Source organism: Ranitomeya variabilis, chromosome 6, assembly GCF_051348905.1.
Source record: "Ranitomeya variabilis isolate aRanVar5 chromosome 6, aRanVar5.hap1, whole genome shotgun sequence".
Classification (NCBI taxonomy): Eukaryota; Metazoa; Chordata; class Amphibia; order Anura; family Dendrobatidae; genus Ranitomeya; species Ranitomeya variabilis.
This window is the reverse complement of record NC_135237.1, coordinates 508,069,697-508,091,790: the sequence shown is the minus strand read 5'-3', so window position 1 is coordinate 508,091,790 and position 22,094 is coordinate 508,069,697. Positions and strand designations below refer to the sequence as shown.

General features: G+C 42.2%; 1 protein-coding gene across 3 annotated transcripts in view; it reads right to left on the bottom strand.

Annotated features, from left to right (window-relative positions):
* VPS13B (vacuolar protein sorting 13 homolog B) overlaps nucleotides 1-22,094 on the bottom strand; it is a 1,111,190-nt gene that overhangs the window by 124,171 nt on the left and 964,925 nt on the right. For all 3 annotated transcript variants that reach the window (XM_077270879.1, XM_077270877.1, XM_077270878.1), the window contains exons 41-42: nucleotides 6,771-6,952; nucleotides 4,194-4,543 (exon numbers count right to left, since the gene is read on the bottom strand). In XM_077270879.1, coding sequence (XP_077126994.1) covers nucleotides 4,194-4,543; nucleotides 6,771-6,952 — 532 coding nt within the window. The remainder of the gene's footprint in view (nucleotides 1-4,193; nucleotides 4,544-6,770; nucleotides 6,953-22,094) is intronic.

The following is a 22,094-nucleotide window of genomic DNA, read 5'->3' as shown; positions in this document are numbered from 1 at the left end:
GCACTATTTGCCTCCTGGAGCACAGATTTTTTTTTTAGAATAGTTTGCAGACTCCATACACAAAGCCCTTAAGTGCTAGAAGAGCAGAATCCCCCTCAAGTGATCCCATTTTGGAAACTATAGCCCTTTGGGAATTTATCGACAGGTGCAGTGATGATTTTACCCCATGGATGTTTTTCAGAAATAAAATGTTGCTCAGTGAAAATTGCAAATCTGCTATTGTTAAATAAAATACAAGAGGGCAATAGGGTCTCATACAAGACACAAGGGAAAGGAATGAGTAGTTACGCTCACCTTGTATGGTTGTATGCAACACAAACACTGAAAGACTAAAATCCAGATGCTGCGGATTCCATATGAAAGTATCAAGAAAAATACCAGGGAAATTGCCAGAATTGCCAGGGAAATGGAAGTGTTCAGCGCTTACTGGAGGGATGACATCCACAATCAGATATAATATGCTGGTTTATTGTCAACAGTGCCGAGGAGATGCGTCATCCACACGAAGCAAGCAGGAGGGCGGCATCGCAAGAAGAAGGGAGGAACCGGACCAAGACCAGCAACGCCCATGGCACCGGACCGCCCCGCAGGTGGGTATAATGAAAGTTATTTTTCTTCTCTTGCAGGTCGGGTTGGGAGCAGATATACAGAATTATAGAATGCTATACATCAGCCCTGAAAGGTGATGGCCGTATCTCTTACCTGTCAAACCTGGTGACAGGTTCCCTTTAAGGGCAAACGGAAAACCATTTTTTGGCTTTAAAAGGGGTTGCCCCATTTCAAATATTTGTTTTAGCCCATATGTATAAAATAAAAAACTGAGATGTAGTCACCATCCCCGGGTACAGCATGGCTTCTCTGCCGTTGCTTCGGTATTGCTTATCAGTTGAAATGGTTTCATCACAACTACAGTGCAGCCGATTGTGGGGCTCAGTGGGTGCGATCAGTATGATCTGCGATTGGCTGAAGCTCTGCCAAAGTGATGTTGGGTGGAACTGGACTCAATAAAAATCAGCTTAGCCTATGGGCTAAATATATTTGAAAATCCCTTAAAAGCTTTCTCATGTTCCTACCTGCAGGAACTGACAGATGGAGCCGGTAGCGTGGCTGAGCTGCTGGCCCTATCTGTGCGCTCTCCCATGCTGCTAGGACAGGCAGCTCTGCATAGGCAGCATGGGAGAAGTGTAGGGACACTGAGTTCCCACCAACTTCAGGATGCAAATGTGAGATCCTTGCCTAGGAGACCTACCATCTTGGCAACGAGATGTACACCACAGAATTGAAAAATTCCTCCATTTGGAATAAATTGAAAAATTGCTAGTTTTTACAAGCGCTATGCAATTTTACCCATTTACTGAGATGAGACAACCCCTGTAGGACATCTCAAGATGAACCACATTTTTTTTTTCCTGTATAAATTTGGGGCTTCTTACTCAAATACAAACTAGTTTAAGATGTTGAGGCGTAGAAAGCTTCCCCCTCAATGTTTTAGGTGGAATACACTATAAAAAGGCAGGTGTCCAACCAGGTCAAAAATCCCTGTATCCCATTACCAATGGGCTGTATGGAAGCGGTCTAATGGCTCTGGATGTTCCTCTGTAGCCAATAAGAAGGCGAACAAAAAAAAAAAATCTTCGTTTAAGTGCACCGTTGAAAACATGACACTAAAAACAGCGTTTTTACAGGGATATCTGAACCAGCTGCGAGGATTTACATCACACTAGCTCTTGTTTTACAAATGTCCTCCTGCAACAAGCGCAGCCATGGAATGCCCTTAAAAAGAAGGTTTGATATAAAGCAGATGTTTTATCTTCTACTAGTGCGGCTGCTGTAGTGCCATGTTAGGTAATTAATCCCGACGCTTCCCCAAGTCTTCAGTCATATAAATAACAAGGACTTTGTTTTTCTTCAGCTAATTCATGGGAGGAGCAGCCAGAGCACCCAGGGGAGGACGAGGGGATAGCTTTATTAGCCAAGGGGGTTTAGGGCGAAGAATTCTGGCTCCCAATGTTACACATACTATTAATTACACGAGACAAACAGCTCAAGAAGAGAATCACATGGAACATCTAGAATATTGCACAAGCCCTCTATGAAAGGCTCGCTGTGGGGTGCAAATGACCAGCGTGTGCCTTGTGTCCAAATGGTTCTTATACCATAAAGATTAATGACTTGTGTTCTGCAAATTAAGTGTTTCAGAAAGGTCAACTTCTGTTCTAAGCGGCTAGATACCAATGACGCATGTGTAACATCCTGTATGGCAGCGCTGCTAAAAAGATTAGAAATAAAGGGGTTGATTTACCAGGACCGTCACTGTCCATACAGTGGGGAAAAAAGTATTTAGTCACCAATTGTGCAAGTTCTCCCACTTAAAAGATGAGAGAGGCCTGTAATTGACATCATAGGTAGACCACAACTATGGGAGTCAACAAGAGAAAACAAATCCAGAAAATCACCTTGTCTGATTTGGCAAGACTGTTCTCAACTTCCACGGACTACCGCAGCCATCAGTGTGATTATTTGGATGCACATCTTGTAAAATTTGATGTTAAGCTTGAAAGCTCATTGTTTAGCAACCCGACAGACACAAATACCATTTTACATTTTAATAAATACCTCCTCATGATTTCAAAAGGCTCCCTCATATTCAGCCTATGAGAATAATAATAATAAATAATAATCTTTATTTTTATATAGCGCTAACATATTCCGCAGCGCTTTACAGTTTGCACACATTATCATTGCTGTCCCCAATGGGGCTCACAATCTAAATTCCCTATCAGTATATCTTTGGAATGTGGGAGGAAACCGGAGAACCTGGAGGAAACCCACGCAAACACAGGGAAAACATACAAACTCCTTGCAGATGTTGTCCTTGGTGGGATTTGAACCCAGGACTCCAGCGCTGTAAGTCTGCAGTGCTAACCACTGAGCCACCGTGCAGCCCTAGGTAGAATTTCATCATATAAAGTCCATTGTGATCTTGAAATTATGAGTAAAAAGTTTATGTTGAGGGGTTATCCACAAAAACTAATTAGAAAGAAAGCTGCAGCTATAAGAAGAAAAAATTAATAGTAATGGGTTTGCTGACCATACTAGTAATAGGAAATCTAAACAAGATAAATGTGTTTTTTTCTAAGTATCTGAAACAGTCTAAGCTTATTAAAAATAATCTGCCAGCAGGTTCTAGTTATGTAATCCGAGCGCAGCCTGATGTAGGGCTGCTTGGAGCAGTTTTTAGAGAATCCTTGCTTTCTCTCCGGTAGATATAGGAGTGGTTAGAATGCGGAGCTGTGTGAACCAAGCCCATATCCCTGATAGGCAGCTTCCTGTGTACAGTATTAATCTTACATTGGGGCTGCATAATCAGAACACCATGCACATACGATCCCAGCCCACACCAGCACTATGGTCCAGCACCCTACGTGACCGCCACGGTACAGCAGTCTTATGTTCGGTACACTGCGGATCATCTGTGCAGACTTCCATGTTCATTATCTGCTTTAAGACACTGCGCATGTTTCTCTAGTTTGTGAAATCCCATCTTCACAGACACCACTCGGAAATTGTGGGATTATAGTGTCTACTGATCACCAATGACTTGACCGCTGAGGCCACCGCTTGGCTGCAGGGCAGGAGACTTGCGGTTTCAAAGTCATCAATTCCGGTGGTCCAGCAGTGACCAGTGGAGCGGCAGTGCTGGATCGGGGGTGTATTCCAGTGGATGGCTTTTTTATTTTCCAAAAACCCCTTTAGAAAATGTTCCCACAAGTGAAAAAACAGTGTTTTTTTCCTGCAGGTGTATGCATCAAAATACACAACAGCATTGTACTTGGATTATCGTGTTTATGCTGCAGATCTTTTGAATGCATTTTTCCACTTTTTTAAGGCACTTTTGGTGAAAATTTAAAGCAACGTTTTTTTAATGCATTTTTAGAGCAGAAACGCTGGGGTTCTTCACTTAAAACTGCAGTTGTGTTTTTTACATAAGTGTTTGACACAAAACAACAAAAATAACGTCAACGTGGAAGCAGTCACATGGTGGACACTGGCAGTGCCATATAGACCCATTGACTATAATGTGGTCCATCAAGTTTCCATCATGGTGTCCGGCATTTTAGCAAACAAAGCGGCGCAGGTATTTTGCTCTGCAATGGGTCGGGATCATAAATCCAGAAACCTTGCGCACTTACCTGCTGCCAAGCCTGGATTGCTGTGTTAATGGAGTGTACAGAGTGCTGGCCAATGTTCACAAATACCGGATCCACCAGGACAGTGCAATCAATGAGTTTTTCCAGAGCACTGAGGGAAATGGCCGTCTGCCCCTGGATGTGGAACGGTTTCACCAAATTCTTCATGGTAAGGTTTCGGCACTCCAGAAGCTGGCAGTCGGCATCGGTGGAGAATCTGATCTCTTTGCACATGGATGAGCCACTCCATTGACGCATGTACACGTGGGGCTCCTTTAGCTTGACAAGTATGTACTCCAGGTCTCCAGGAGTTGTTTTATCAGAGATGAATGGGTGCAAGAATTTTGTGGGTGCTGAAAAAAAAAAAAAAAATAAATAAAAAATTGTGAATAAAATGATGAACGAGTGGAACATATAACTAGTACTGAGCAGAAACAAATTACTAAGCTGCCAGACACCAAAAAAATAAGGAAATGACTTTCTCATAATAGACATCCTTTATAAGGTGTTCTAATAGCTTTTATTGTGTAAATTAACCATTTTCCATATCCTAAATTGTGTTATATTGCTGGATAAAGCCACAATATGAAATGGTTGAAGCGGGCATCATTAAAACGTTCAGTCATAAACAGACCCATTCACGTATAATGGCGGCCAAGAGAAACATTACAACATGAGGAAGGAACAGATCTTGTGTGAGAGGAAGACATGCTTTGATGGAGCCGGGGACTTTGAACTGAACAAACATTTATGAAGGAGCAGGAGCGTGTCAGAGAAGGTCAAGTACGGTACATGGTCACTAGTCACATAAATAAGCTGCTCTCTTAGATGGTCGTCTATTTCCAGGGCTTATGATGTTTTGCTTTCATGCAAAACCTAACTTAAAGGGAACCCGTAATATCCAGAAATGTTATTTACCTGCAGATATAGGGAGAATCTAGTGGAAAATAGCATCAAATGCTGTTTAACCGACTCACTAGAGCAGCGGCTACAAAGAGAAAACGAAGTTATATTCTCCCTGCAGCTGCTGACTTACAGTCATCAGGGTGCTGCAGGGAGCGAATACAATCACCACTCCCTACACAGTGAGTGTGCTGTAATCATTCCCTGGCACACAGAGCATGCTCTGCACACACACGCTGCAGAACAAGCTGTCATCAGAGTGTCAGGGAGTGTGATAACAGCGCACTCACTGTATGTTTAGTGCTGATTGTATCAGCCCCTGCACCACCCTGATGAATAAGCCAGCGGCTGCAGAGAGAATATAACTTAATTCCTCCCTGTACCTGCTGCTCCAGTAGCCAGATTTACATGCCATTTATCTGTAGATTAGCCCTAAATGTGCAAGTAAATAATGTTTCTGGTTGTGACAGGATCCGTTTAAAGGATTATTCACATTTAAGTTAATGGTTCATATTTTTAAGTGCTTGTAAAAACAAGGAACGTTGAAATTTACGTGTTATTAAAAATCCCCTCTTTTCTCAAGAATGCATGGATTTTTAGATTATGGAACTAGCCACCAATGTAGCCAAATGTGACAGTGCTTACAAACGGTTTTCTATAGAGCTTGTAAGCGCTGTTCTGGAGCTGCATGATCTGCCGGAGAGCGCTCTTAACCTCATATCCCGGCCATCTTAAATCTCCTTTGCTCTTCCCATTGTGCGGCATCAGGTCAGTTTTATAGTAAAATAAAAATAAAAAAAATAAATTGCAGAATTGCACTTGGATTTTCCCCCCACTTTCTATTACATCATATGATAAAATGGATGATGTCATTCAAAAGTACAACCTGTCCGGCAAAAACCAAGCCCTTACACATCTACTGTATATCGATGTAAAAATAAAACAGTTATGGCTCTTGGAATAAGGAGAGGAAAAAACGAAAGCGAAAAAAACAAAACAATCGCCCAGTTCTTAAGGGGGTTAAAGAGAACCTGACCGCACAATTAACGAAAAGTAAAGACATGGTTATAATGATGCTGTAATACTGGCTACACTGATATCTTTGGTGAATAAATCTGCTTTTTTATTCTGTAATCACCATTTGAAGTTTCCTGCTAATTAGGCTTCGGTGCACAGGGGCCGGACTGTGCACTGGGTCGTCTTCTCTCTGATTTCCTGGCCCTCTGATGCCTCCAGTCTGTGAATGACAGGTCACTGCTGAGATATTAGAGAATGCAGGTCATTCACAGACTGGAGGCAACGGAGGGGCCAGCACAGAGGCAGTTAGTGAAGTGGAAAAAGTCAGAGTTGGGAAGGGAGTAGAGCTGGTGTGACAGAGGCTTCAGACCTACACTAGCTCTTCAGTCTTATTTGCATATCAATTCAAAGGCTGATTTCTCAGTCAAGGAGGAATTAACTTTTAAAAGAATAATATACTTTCTTATCTCATGTGACTGCAGCCGCCAATCAGAGCCTGCAGAGATCACATGGCACAAAGCATTGTCCAAAGGGCGGTGGAGGACCAAGAAGCCACAGAAGCACCATGGGAGGTAAGGTTTCAACTTACCTAAAGCATCTGTGGACAGGACAGTTATGTTTTTTTTTTTTAGTTTTATCACATTGTGTAATAAAATATACCTGTGCCTAATTGATCCAGATGATGACACAAGTGCAGTTCCAGATGAGCAAACTGAATGGAAACTCCAATAGAAGGAACCAACCAGGGAGTAAAACAGGAATCCACCCTAGTGCAAGCTGCAAGTGCTGTAGGAGTCACAAGCTGGTCACAGGCGCTTTGAGAGCCAGATTCACTTTCAGAGCTATGGGAAAAATAAAAAAGATGATTTTTTTTGTTAAACTGAACTATTCCAAGATTATAAAATGTTATATGATAAGTGCAGATGGTCTTGTCCGTTTGCCCAAAATATTCTAGAAAGTGCAGCCAACATAATTATATTTCATTTCACATCTGACCATTAGAATTTGCATAAATATTTATCTGGAAAAAGTGGCATTCAATTGTGTAATTATATCCGTATACTGTTATTCTTTCCTATTTATAATCTAAAATGCTACGACTAACGAGCCAAAAAAGATAGAAGCGGAAAAACTGAAGCAGATGTAATTAATTTACTGGCCCGATATTAACGATATAAAAAAAAAAAAACCAATGCATTGGTAACCATATATTTAGAAAGGGCCACTAATAGCATCGGTATTAATGTAGCTATTGTTACCTGAGGCATATACATAAAAAAACAACAACAAAAAAGACAAAAATGGAGATTAAATAATATTTAAACAAAGAAAATGAAAATTTATACTGAAAGCTCTGCAGCCCTTTTATATATCTCCATTATAGTTAGAGGGGGCTTGAGGGCTCTCAGGTGGCCTCATACCATATCAATACAATTTATGACTCAAGTTTTGAGCAGGAACAGGAAAAAAACTAAAATTTAATCATTCATCTCATGTTTCATAAAATATTTTGCAGTGTCAAATTGGGTAATCATGAGCCCACTAAAGGAAATTATTGTAAAGAGAACCTGTCAGAAGTATTTCAACCCCCTATTTATATGCGCATGTAGCTCTTTCAAAGACTAGTCTAAGGGTACCGTCACACAGTGGCATTTTCATCGCTACGACGGCACGATTCGTGACGTTCTAGCGATATAGTTAGGATCTCGCAGTGTCTGACACGCTACTGCGATCAGGGACCCTGCTGAGAATCGTACGTCGTAGCAGATCGTTTGAAACTTTCTTTCGTCGCTGGATCTCCCGCTGTCATCGCTGGATCGTTGTGTGTGACAGCGATCCAGCGATGCGATCGCTTGTAACCAGGGTAAACATCGGGTTACTAAGCGCAGGGCCGCGCTTAGTAACCCGATGTTTACCGTGGTTACCAGCGTAAAAGTAAAAAAAAACAAACAGTACATACTCACCATCTGATGTCCGTCAGGTCCCTTGCCGTCTGCTTCCCGCTCTGACTGTCTGCCAGCCGGAAAGTGAGAGCAGATCACAGCGGTGACGTCGCCGCTGTGATCTGCTTTCACTTTACGGCGGCACTCAGTCAGAGCGGGAAGCAGACGGCAAGGGACCTGACGGACATCAGATGGTGAGTATGTACTGTTTGTTTTTTTTTACTTTTACGCTGGTAACCACGGTAAACATCGGGTTACTAAGCGCGGCCCTGCGCTTAGTAACCCGATGTTTACCCTGGTTACCAGCGAACCTCGGCATCGTTGGTCGCTGGAGAGCGGTCTGTGTGACAGCTCCCCAGCGACCACACAACGACTTACCAACGATCACGGTCAGGTCGTATCGCAGGTCGTGATCGTTGGTAAATCGTATAGTGAGACGGTACCCTAACAAAACTTTTACATGGCCAGTCCGTTCCTCCGATACTGAGAAATCAGTGTTTGATAATTGATAAGCAAATAAAGCTAAAGGACTATGGTAGATCCGAAGATTTCGTCACTGCAGCTCTATTCCACACCCAGCACCACCTCCTTCTGCTTGACTGATGTCTCCCTTGCCAGATGTCACATAGCATCGAGTCAAGCAGGATGATGTGACGCTGGGCATGAAATAGAACTGGAGTGACAGAGGCTTCAGCTATACCATAGTCTTTCAGCCTTGTTTGCTTATCAATTTAAACACTGATTTCTCAGTAATGGAGGAACGGCCATGGAAACGTATTGCTGGACTTGTTTTTGAAAGAGCTACATGTGCATATAAATAATTTGACCTCACTTTCAGGGGAGGCACTAGTCTCCCCTGCCAGCTATTCTTCTTATAATGTGCACTGACAGTGCGCTCTTTTAACATCGCGTCACTGCTGAACAGAGCTGGCGAGTGAGTGAACTGCCACTGTGCATATTGTACAGTGGTAAGAATCTATTGAGCATCCATCGGAATTGACAACCGATGCATGATCAGTAGTGGAGGTAATAGCGAAGCCCTTGAAATATTGAAATAGACGTCACTGATGATGCTTCGTTTGAGGGAGGAGGCAGAGACGTCTGCAGTGACCGCTGCCTCTGCCCTCTGATGATGACTCATTTGACTATCCCAGCATGTACTATCCCAGCATCGTTAAAGAAGTAAAAAAATAAAACAGATAAAGTAGTGAGGGAACAATAGGGAACGTTTTAATTAAAGTACATTAGAAAAGAGATTAGATTATGACATTAAAAAGAAAGGCATTTAGGATTTAAATAATTTTTTCTTTCAGACCACCCCTTTAATATAACGTATAATACTCTAACAGTTCAAAGAGAGTAATATTTTTCTCCAGAATTTTATTTTCTTTGCATCACATTTTTTCCCTTTTGACAAGAAAAGTTTAAAAACCCACTGAGACTAAGCATTTCCCTGACCTGAATAAAGCAAATGTAATTTTATATTAGCTTGGTAGGCATCCCTGTAGGAAACCACTTTAAAAGGTCTAAAATGGGTGGATGCCAGTTACTTTTTTAATAACATTTTATTTAAAATCAATAAACAAAAGTAGCAAAAATAAAATAGTCAAAAACATCCCTAATCCGTCTGTGACTTTTATTTCTTTCAATCAGATAATGAGAGAACAAGGTGAAATTATTTGGAGTTCCTTGTGATCCATGTTAGTACTGAGAAGAACTTTAAAACAGGAATAAGAAGTCCAAACAAGAGAAGAAAAAAGAAAGAAAGAGTTGAGCAAAACAAAGATTTTTTTTTTTTTTGAAACATGAACATTTGATTATTACAGGGTAATTGTTTAGAAAAAAATATGATTACCGGGGTGGGTATCTGAGTGCTGAGACACCCAATGACATAGAAACAAGGAGCAGAAGTGCATGGCGGGAGTCTTGTGTCCTTCTACCTATTTCCTTATGTCTCCTGATGGAGATAAAATACTTTCTATTCGTAGGACCCCTCCCTTTTGTTCTACCAATCAATGGCTCACACCAGTCAACAATAAAAATTTGCCAGGGAAACTTATTTACCCTAGTTTGCTTAGTTGTATTCCAGCTTTATGACAGTTTCACACATCTGTGTACCACGACGCACAGACGGGCCACAGGGCTCCTGACCCAGACTAAACCGTCTTATGACGTACATAGACGTGTGACACAGGCCTTAAAACGGTTCTCCGAGAATGAGATAAAATAGAGTGTCTGATAAAATTCAAACGGCAACCCATCCTAGTCACGTGTCAGCACGGGCTGCAGACAGAAGACATACAGCTTCCGAGACATACAGCTTCCGAGATGTGCGCCTCCACTGACAAGAGCTGTATCACACATACCTCAGTCATCGTCTGGGAGGAATATGTCTACTCCTTGCCGAGTACAAAAAGGGTTGTCTCCAGCGTCATCCTCCTCAATGTTTGTTTTCCAGTCTCCATGCACTGCCATAAAGCTGTGACACTGACAGATGAGGAGGTTAAGGCTGGAGATCTCCTCGCTGAGTACAACGTGGATTAATATATTTCTTTACATATTGCAGCGATGCTCCAGGACGTCAATAGGGTATGTGTAATACAGCTCTTGTCAGTTGAGATGCAGGTCTCGGGAACTGGATATCTTCAGCACATCGTGACATGTGACTTTGACGGACTTCCGTTTGAATTATATCAGGTACTCCATTTTATCTCACACTTGGAGTTCCCCTTTAAGTGGGGGAAAAAAAAAAACATAAAATCGAAATAAAAATGTAATAGATAGCAAATCTACATAAATATTTAACCGGTTCAAAATGAGCATTTCTTCATCAGGAAAAAAAGGTCTAATTAAGCCACTTATCCAACAAACTAAAACAATAATATCCCTTTGTACCCAATAATCAGCTTTCCCTGATTGGGCAATTTTACGGCCTTGCTCTTCCCTACCATGCACAGTGAATGTGCAGCCATAATAGTGGTGGGAAAACACCCAAAGAACATGTCCCGAAAGCCCCATTTAGCGAAATTCAGTGTATGATTAAACAAAATTGTTTCCCCCAGATACTTGAAACACATTAAAAAAACGAAATGACTAATATTTATTTAGATGTTAAATAGAAATAGAGAAGAAAAAACAATATGCTATCAGGACTACTGCGGACCACACATATCTCTAGGTCAAGCCATGACACTGGTGTCCCTCCATGATCTGAATATCCCAGCCAAAAAAAAAAAATTGGCAAAGAAAGAAAAATCTAAATAAAAAAAAAGAGAAAAGAAACCTTCTATTCAATGTGCTTGCATTAATTTCAATTCTTGACCCTAGGCCTCATTGGTTGTCACAAATCCGACCTTTTGCTAACAATCGCACCGGGCCAGAACAAACAAAAGCCTCCATTTAAATCACATTTAGCTGTCATTAAACTTTTGCGCAGTGGAAGAATGCTGTTTATATTCTCACACTTGCGTCCGCACTTAAAACACAGAGATTTCTCCGTAGTGAAGTGTTTACTTGTAGGACGAGCTCAAATTAGCTGGGATGTGAAATATGCTCTGCCCCCACACAAGTATGTTTATAATGAGTTAGATAGCGATGCGTTCTTAATGTGGGGCCATTTAAATGATTAATGAAAGCCTTAAACAATCGCACTCTTCATGGAAATGCCGTCGTTACGCTAAAAGTGTAAAAGTGAAGAAGAAAGGACGGACGGCCTTCTACTGGTTCATTTACGGTGCATGTAGGGACAGCGATCTTGACAAATCTACCCTATACTACAAAAACAACTAGAAATTACACCTTTCAAGTACCGTCAATTTGGTTTTATTGTTTGGCCATGGGGACAATTTCACTTTTAGCAATAAATGCAAAACAGTATCTAAACCGGGATCCAACGGACAACATTTCTCCTTGCGGAGAGTGACATGTCAAGCCTGACATGCCGAGGTGAGGAGACTTTTACACCACAATGCTCCTCTGGGAAATAAGTAATTTTCCTCTCTGAAGAGACAATCTGAATATCTAAATACAAACAGTAAATGAAAATAAAGTAGAGGACTGCATAAGTTATGGACCTTTGTATCTGAAAACTGGAGTCAAACCGATCAGCTAATGGGCAAGACTACATCTTTAGTCCATATTGTCTCTTGACACTTGCATAATTAAAAGCGTTGTTAAGGTTAAAAAAATGGAGCTAAATGTGCTTAAGTTAGTAAGTTATGCAGCTATCTCATACACTTTGTGTGTGAAAAGCATTCTAATACTCCGGTAAGAGCTCCAGTACTCAAAGATCCTCTTCCGGTACGTAACTGAAAAAGTGTTTACTGTGAAGGTGTGAGACCAAAGAAGGCAAGATTACCGTGTTTGTTTTAATAGCCAAGCCAGCCTCTTTCTCTGTCACAGTAGACAGAAGGGCACAATGTGGTAATACCACAAGAGAACTGAGAGAGGGTGAGAGTGATGGTAGTGCCCAAATGGAAGGAGTGCCTTAGGCTTGTTCACACGTATGCGTTTTTGGTGCGTTTTTCCCCCCAGCTTTTTATATAGTAATTTTAGCTGCATTTTGCAGTACTAGCTATGTGTATGATATTTCAGAAATCTCATGCACACAGCTTGATTTTTTTGTCCCCCATATTTTGTGCAAAACTTTAGGTTTTAGAGCAAGCCACTTCTTTCAGCATTTTTTTTTTCAGTGTTTTTCACCCACTGAAAGTAATGGGTGGTGGGAAAAAGCTGAAAAAAATGCAGGCATCAGGTTTTGCTGCATGTTTTGTGCCAAAACCTGATGAAGTAGAATCAGATTTTTTTTGGGGGGCACTAAACATTATCAGCATGCACAGGAGTATTGAAGCATGAGAAACACCCAGCAAAAACACACACAAAAAAAACGCAGCAAAAATAAACAAAGAAGTAAAACCTGCTTTTTTGCAGCAACCTTCAAGAAAGCTGGTTTTGCTGTAAAAAAAAACAAAAAAAACATGTGTGAACATAGCCTTCGAATCTACAGCTGCGGCCCCATGGCTGAAAAAAAAAAAATATTCCAGATAGCAATTCACTTTAGTGAAGAGATTACTGTACCTGGGCTGCGCTTAGCGTCTTTTTCAAGGTAAAAAAAAACACAAATCAGTAGATGAATAGACAAAGTAAGGGGCTGGCTAAGTTACTGAAATAAGCAATCAGCCAGCACCCTTCACACACAGATCTGGTCAATTGCCGACAAATGAAAGACTCTGTGTGACAGACACAATCTAAAATTGGACCTAGGATTAGAACTTGCAGATGAAGATTGGGGTACCATTCAGATGTAAATGATATTAGTGTGTTGAATAACTTACTTATTTAATCAAATTTAACGACATTTTATTGTAGTTGTAAAACCCCTTTAGTGCAGATAACCGTAATCAATATAACACTGAGATGACCAATAATCTTCTGGGAGGTGTTCTTCTTTAAAAAGAAAAAAAAAAAGAAACAGATATACTAACAAGATGGGGGAATGAAAATCCAAGACAGAAAAATCTGGTCTAGATGGCAGTAATCTTCTCGAAGTGGTGATCTTTTGGAAAGGCTTTAGAGTGACTGAAAAGCTGAATATTTATGCTAGAATACAATGATGTGCTCACATCACTAATAAGAGACAAATACTATAAGATCCATCAACAAAAGGGAAAAAGGGAACATATGATGCCATAAAGCAAAAGTGCCAGAGCTTTTACCTTCCATCATCCGATATAACACCTGTTTGGCAGCATTTTTGGATTACGCAAATGAAAAGTGTTAATGTAATACTCAGCAAGAAATAACACCCTAGTGCACTCAGAGTACTAAATAGAGAACCCAACAGAAACCCTTGTCTAAACAGTCAAAACAAACATCAAAAGACTGCCAAGATAATTATATATACAATGGGTACGAAAAGTATTCAGACGCTTTTTTTCACTGTTTCATTGCAGCCATTTGGTAAATTCAAAATAGTTCATTTTTTTTCTCAATAATGGACACTCTGCACCCCATCCTGACTTAAAAATAAAACAGAAATGTAGAAATGTTTGCATACTTATTAAAAAATATCATACTTAAGTCACATGCTGTCCATTTCCTTGTGATCCTCCTTGAGATGGTTCTTCTCCTTCACTGCAGTCCAGCTGTGTTTAATTAAACTGATAGCACTTGATTTGGAAAGGTACACACCTGTCTATATAAGACCTCACAGCTCACAGTGCATGTCAGACCAAATGAGAAACATGAGGTCAAAGGAACTGGCCAAGTTGCTCAGAGACAGAATTGTGGCAAAGCACAGATCTGGCCAAGGTTACAAAAGAATTTCTGCACTACTCAAGGTTCCTAAGAAAACAGTGGCCTTCATAATCCTTAAATAGAAGAAGTTTGGGACCACCAGAAGTCTTCCTAGACCTGGCCGTGCAGCCAAACTGAGCCATCGTGGGATTAGCGCCTTGGTGAGAGAGGTAAAGAACAACCCCAAGATCACTGTGGCTGAGCTCCACAGATGCAGAAAGTTCCACAAAGTCAACTATCACTGCAGCCCTCCACCAGTTGGGCCATTATGGCAGAGTGGTCTGACGGAAGCTTCTTCTCAGTGCAAGACATATGAAAGCCCACATAGAGTTTGCTAAAAAAAAAACACACCACATGAAGGACTCCCAGACTATGAGAAATAAGATTCTCTGGTCCGATGAGATGAAGATAGACCTTTTTGGTGATAATTCTAAGCTGTATGTGTGGAGAAAACCAGGCACTGCTCATCACCTGCCCAATACAATCCCCACAGTGAAACATAGTGGTGGCAGCACCATGCCTTGGGGGTGTTTTTAGCTGCAGGGACAGGACGACTGGTTGTTATTGAAGGAAACATGAATGCGGCCAAGAACAGATATATGGACCTCAGACTTGGCCGAAGGTTCACGTTCCAACAAGACAATGACCCTAAGCACACATCAAAAATAACAAATGATTGGCGAGGCCTGCAAGCCGTACGTGGAGGCTGCATAGCTGAAGAGCTCCTTGGACACCAGACCTAAACCAGCTCAAATCGGCCTTTACAGACCTCCCTGCTCCTCCACATAAGCGGCATCAGCTAACACACTGCCTGGGGCACATGATGACACGCGGCCGAGCCCAGAAACACGCGTCCCTGCCAAGACTGCCCGACTTCTTTGCCAGAGGAAAGCCTGTGGGGACCACAGGTAAAATGGCGCCGTCGTCTACATCCGGGTCCTCGTGCTCCTCACCAGGCTCTGGGGGAGGTGAAGGTGCTACGGGAGATCAGCAGCAGCAATGTGCTGGCCCGCTAACAAGAGAAGACATGCAGGGACTTCTCACTTCCCTAAGGGCCTCCCTGAAAAAAGATATGAATGTTATGCTACAGGAAATGAAGGGGGAGATATCAGCCCTGGGAGAGCCCATCAGCCATATGGAAAATAAAATGGCTGAATACACTACATCATTTAATGCGCTGGTGGATGAAAATTAAGTGCTCAGAGAGGAATTGTCACGGGTCAGTGATAAAGTGTATGACCTTGAAGATAGATCCCATAGGAATAACATCCATATAAGGGGTATACCGGAGGGGGTCACTGATAGAGAGTTACCTGCCGTTCTGCAAAAATATCTTCAGGCAGTTCTTCCTGAATTATCCACCAGAGATTTGATGGTTGACAGAGTTCATAGAACACCTAAACCGAGACATGTGGATCAGGATCTCCCTAAAGATACATTGGCGAGACTGCACTTTTTCACCACCAAGTATATATTCATGCAAAAGATGAGGAGCCCGGTGTTGCCTGTGGAACGCCCGCCAGGGCCATGGGGTACTCGGTACCAGGTCCAGTACTTAAAGGGATGTCTCACGGCGGCTGCGACCCTGTCCGTGGCCCTGGGGGGGGCGTAAGTAAGGGAAAAGTCTTAAAAGGGGTTTTATGCATAAAGTTTGTGTTTGAAAAAAAACACAAGGCGCCCCCAATGTGTCACACTGTTGAGGAAAAAACATACAACCCTTTGCAGGGAATGTACTCACCTAGTTGAGTTGTGAACCTAGGTCACAACTCCCATGTGTGCTTGACCGCAGCAGCAGGTCTCCACAAAAATCCACAAGGATGTTGAGAGTAGTAGTCTTAGGTAAACTGAAGACCGCGCACACGGTGTAAATTTTTAGGTGATTTATTAAATCACCTAAAAATTTACACCGTGTGCGCGGTCTTCAGTTTACCTAAGACTACTACTCTAAAGTTTGTGTTTGTGACGCCACCTGTGGTATTCGGTCAGGGATGACCCACGCTGCTTAAAGAGGTCTGCTGGGGTGATGTTATGGCAGCTAAGATGGTATAACTTCCCACAGGTGAAGCTGGGTCCCCAGGGCTCCCGGTGTGTAGATCAAGATGGTGGATGGTGCAGTAAGCAACAGAGGACTCAGGTTTGCAGTCTCTTTACCTGGTTTACTTAAGACTTCAGGCAGCCACAGTCCAGGGCACCAGATCACAGGTACAGGCAGGGTCTGGGCGGCTTGGAAGCGAGTTCAGAGTCCCCTTTTCCAGGTGGAGTTAGAAGTCTTCCTACTAGCGCTCTGGTGTAGTCCCTTGCTGTCTGTGGCTTCTGTCAAGGTCCTCACTGTTCTCTCTGTCCTCCTTAAAAGTGGGACACTAACCTGTATGACAAGTGGCTTGAGCGTTTTTACAGGGTCTCTATCACGACCCAGGCTCTATGTGCCACTGTGTCTCCAGGTGTTAGGATAGGCAGGTGACGTGTAGTCCAGCTGTCCTGCCGGTTTCTGCTGTGAGTCTTGGAGTCCCTCACAACCTCGGTCTTCCGGCTACCGGTGTCTGCGTTCTGCAAGGAGGTAGCTCAGTCGCAGCTATTCTCCTTAGTTCTCTCCTCTCCTTTGCCTCACTCTCCTACACGCTCACTACAATCTGTTCTTCCTTCCGTGGTATCTCTGTCCAGGAGCTGCAGTACCCTCTTGGCTGCACAGCCCCTCACTCTCCTCTCTGCCTCAGACTGCTCCAGTCTGCTATCTGGCAGTAAGTCACTGTCTGACTTTCCCTCCAGAACATTATATATATATATATATATATATATATATATATATATATATATATATATATATACATATATATATATATATATATAGGGGAGCCACCAATAAGCTGGATTAGAGCTCCCCCTTCTGGCCTGGAGTGTGAACATGTTTTATGCTTGTGATACCTGATAAAGAAGATCTTCCTTCACTTCCAAGCGTGACATCACTCTCCCTGTGAGGAGAGCAATGCCACTGTAACAACCAGGGCCATAGGGTGTTACACCTGTGGAGCTACAGAGTCTCCAAGTTTTCCCAGACTTATCTGCTGTGACTTTGGCTAATAGGAGAAAGTTTGCACACGTGTGTAAAGCCCTTCGGGATGCTGGTACAAGATATAGATGGGGGTTTAACCCAGTAAAGCTGCTGATTTCCTATGACAGGCGGATGGTGGTTTGTCATTCCCCTAAACAAGTGGAGGATAAACTTACCAGTTGGAAAATTCCTTTTGTTCCTAAGCAGCAGTCACAAGGAAAAAAGATTGCCCATGAGTGGTTTCCGGCCTGACACAGAGGAAGGGACATGGTCCGTTTCTCTGGAGCCTTGCGGAGGGTTACTATCTTTGTGATCCAGGACTGTGAGTAACTTCACTGAGAAAGTGGAGTTGGAAGAGCTCACTTGCCTCATGCAGTTATTATAACTGACTAGTAGTCAGCCCTCCATTGAGAATCTCTACTATAGCAGCAGCTCCTTGTCACACACATGGCTGTGCTTCCTGTAACTTACACATGCTCCCTTACCCAAGGTCCTTAGTACTCCAGGCCCTTGTCATGAGAAAGATCCTGGGTAAGATTATGTGCGCACTGCGCGGCACTGTCCACCGCACAGCATCCTACCTCCGGACGGGCGCTACCCGGTGCCATTTTACTGAAGACACTGTGTGCAAATTTGTCGTCAATAAAATTGCTGGAGATTGTGCTATGCGCAGGCACTAACTCCGGTGCCACACTCATCCTCCTGCCTTGCTGGAGATCACGGTATGTCTTCATGGCGCTGGAGATCGCTGTATGTGGTCAGCACCTACGCATACCGTGATCTCTGACACCACACTCCTCCATCCTCGTTGTCCTCCCTGTCACCTCTGAACGCTGGATGCTTTCTTCTGCTCTGGTCACACTGCACAGGCGCAGTCTATAGAGGCTTCGGACCGAAGGACACATCCAGCGTTATATTATAGATGTTTGTAGAATGCATCAAACTTTGCATCCTGCTTTTTGGTTCATGTTTTTGCTTTTTGTTTTCGTGTTTGCTCATCTTTGCTGTTTTTTGCATGATCTATATTTTGGTACTTGTATACTTGATATCTTCACACAGCATTGTATATGTCGGGTAGGCTTGTGTACACATAACTGGGTCTTGAAGGTGGGGGCGTGGGGAATGTTAATTGTGCTTCAGATGAACAGGCATAGAAAATTTTGTGTTATATTATGACTATCCAAATTTTATCCCTGAATGTAATGGGACTGAATTCCCCGGTGAAAAGATCTATGTGATGGAGGGAAGTGTGGAAGTCACGGGCTGAAATTATCTGTTTACAGGAGATGCATTTGTCGGAGGCTGATAATTACAGGATACATCATCCGCAATTCCCACATACATTCTTTGCTAACAATACGGGTAAAAAAAGCAGGGGTTTGTATAATGATCAAAAATACGGTTGCTTTTAAAAATCTCCATATGCATGCGGACCCGACAGGCAGATTTTTCATATTAATTTGCTCCTTAAATAGAAAGGTATACACTCCAGTAGTATTATATGCCCCAAACGAAGCACAATACCCCTTTATCCGTAATGTTTTCCAGAAAACATCTGAATTAGTCAAGGGTGAATGAATCATATGTGGGGACTTTAATATTCCAGTGGACAGAGTTGCAGATTGTTCTAATAGGACAGTCCGAATCCGGATGGAGTTGAAATCATTAATAAATGAATACCATCTACATGTTTTTTCGAGATATTCCAATGCTGATGAAAAGGATTATTCTTTCTATTCCTTCCGTCATCAGACTCATAGTAGGATAGATTTTTTTCTAGTGGACAATAAGGCATTGGGTAGATGCATTTCAGCGAATATTGGTCTGATTTCATGGTCGGATCATGCCCCTGTATCCCTGAAATTAGTCTCTCCTTCTGAACAGGTAGTAAAGAGAGTGTGGCGGAACTGACACATTATTTCCATGAAAATGTTAATGGGAAGTAACTTTTGAATCCCTGTGGTCAGCGCATAAGGCTGTTATAAGGGGGATTTTTTTACAGCAAGCATCCTATTTGAAGCGCAACAGAGAAAAATATAGAGACAGCCTCATTTCCCGTCTCAAGCAATTAGACTCTCTAAATAAAGCATCCCCATTTCAAGCATTGTCAGAAGAGATTTACAATATTAGATTTAAATTGAGAGAGAATCTCCTGTCGGTGTATGAGCATAACCTTAAATAGCTTAAATCAAAATTCTACGCAACTGGGGACAGAGCCGATGCTGTTTTAGCCCGTAGGGTCAAGAAAAGAGAAGTAAGATCCAGGATTGATCATCTGGTGGACCCCAGAGGAAACATATTAGAAACCCAATGGAGAATGTGAATGAGTTTGATAGGTATTAGGGTATGTGCACACGTCCGGATTTCTTGCAGAAATTTCCTGAAGAAAACCGGAAATTTTCTGCAAGAAATCCGCCTTTTTTTTTTGCGTTTTTTTTCGCGTTTTTTTAGCATTCTGCAAGCGTAATTAGCTTGCAGAATGCTAAAGTTTTCCAAGCGATCTGTAGCATCGCTTGGAAAACTGACTGACAGGTTGGTCACACTTGTCAAACATACTGTTTGACAAGTGTGACCAACTTTTTACTATAGATGCTGCCTATGCAGCATCTATAGTAAAAGATAGAATGTTTAAAAATAATAAAAAAAATAAAAAAAATGCTTACACTCACCCGCAGACAGCTGATCTCCTCACCGGCGTCCGTTCCGTATAGATGGTGTGTGCGCGCAGGACCTTCCATGACGTCACGGTCACGTGAGCGGTCACATGACCGTGACGTCATCGGCAGGGTCCTTCACCGCACACCAGCTACAGGAACCGAACGGCAGCGTGCAGCGGTGAGGCGGGAACACTGCGGGGGACATCAAGGGTGAGTATAGGACTATTTTTTATTTTAATTCTTTTTTTTTTACCAATTATATGGTGCCCAGTGCGTGGAGGAGAGTCTCCTCTCCTCCACCCTGGGTACCAACCGCACATAATCTGCTTACTTCCCGCATGGTGGGCACAGCCCCGTGCGGGAAGTAAGCAGATCAATGGACTCCTAGGTGTGCGGAATCCCTGCAATTCCGCATTTTTAATGAACATGTTGCTTTTTTTTCCGTGATGCGATTTTTTCGCGGAAAAAATCGCAACATTTGCACAAAAAATGCGGAATACACTGTAAATAATAGGAGGCATATGTTAGCGTTTTGTTCGCGTTTTTATCACGTTTTTATAGCGAAAAAACGCGAAAAAAACGCTAAAAATCCTGAACGTGTGCACATGGCCTTATTCTCAACTTTATAATTTAGGGGGAAGATCCTGATACGCCCCAGCTCTCTCAATTGGCGATTGATCAGTACTTGCAAAGCATTAACTTGCCAAAGGTTTCCCAGGAATAACTGAATTTCCTGAACGCGCCCTTTACTAAAGAGGAAATTTGGACCACCGTTAGGTCCACCAAAGCTCATAAGGCTCCAGGTCCGGATGGGTTTCCAAATGAGTATTATGATCAGTCCCAGAAGATTCTAACCCTCTTTCTTCTATGTTTGTATACATTATGGCGGGATAAGGAGCCTATATCTAAAACTAATTTAGAAGCTACAATTTCTACTCTGACAAAACCAGGGAAATCTCCAATGTGTCCTATCAGCTTCAGGCCTATTGCACTCCTAACGTGCGATGTAAACATTTTCTCTAAAATATTAGCTTTAAGATGACATCACATTTTTCCCACATTAATTTTCACGGATCAGGTTGGTTTCGCTGCGGGTCGAGAAACAAAAGATGGGACACGCAGAATAATTAACTTAATCAAAGTGGCGGAGCTTTGTGGACTCCCCAGTGCATTCCTGTCTTTGGATGTGGAAAAAGCTTTTGACAGGGTGCACTGGGGATATCTTAGAAGTGTTTTGACAAAGTTTGGCTTGGTGGGCTCCATATTGTCAGCGATCTGTGCCATGTATTCCAACCCCAATGCTAGGGTATTGTCCTCGGGATTTTTGTCAAACTCATTTGCAATAATTAATGGAACACAACAGGGCTGCCCCTGTCTCCCATCATCTTTGCTTTATGTATGGAGCTATTAGCTGAAAAAGTATGAGCTTCTCCGAATATAGTTGGGGGCATTAAAGTTGGGCCGGTAGTTCACAAAATTGGACTGTACACGGATGATGTAATTATCTTGTGTACCGATATAGAATCATCCTTTCCTGCCACTGTTACCATGTTAGAATTCGCTAAAGTATCGTACTATAAACTTAATGCCACTAAATCACTAGTTTTTCCTGTTTTGGTTCCGTCCACGACTCGAGGATTATTGGAATGTAAATACCCTTTTAAATGGGTAGATGAAGGGATCCCATATTTAGGAATATTTCTTACACACTCTAAATAGCTTATAGAGAGAAACTTCTCCAACCTCCAAAAAGAGACCAAGTTAGAATCAGACGAATCTATTCCAACGTCATGGATAGCCAGGATCAATATTTTTAAAATGATGGTGCCCCCTAAGATTTTATATTATTTTAGGTGTATTCCAGTCAGAGTTCCTATTAGATTTCTCTTGTTTCTTCAAAGAATGGTTATCACTTTATTTGGGCTCATAAAAGACCGAGGGTGGCTAGAAAGTTGATGTATTACTAGTATGATGCAGGAGGAATGGGAGTCAATAACTTGCTTGTATATCATAGGGCGGCAGTCCTTGTTGGGGCAAGAGA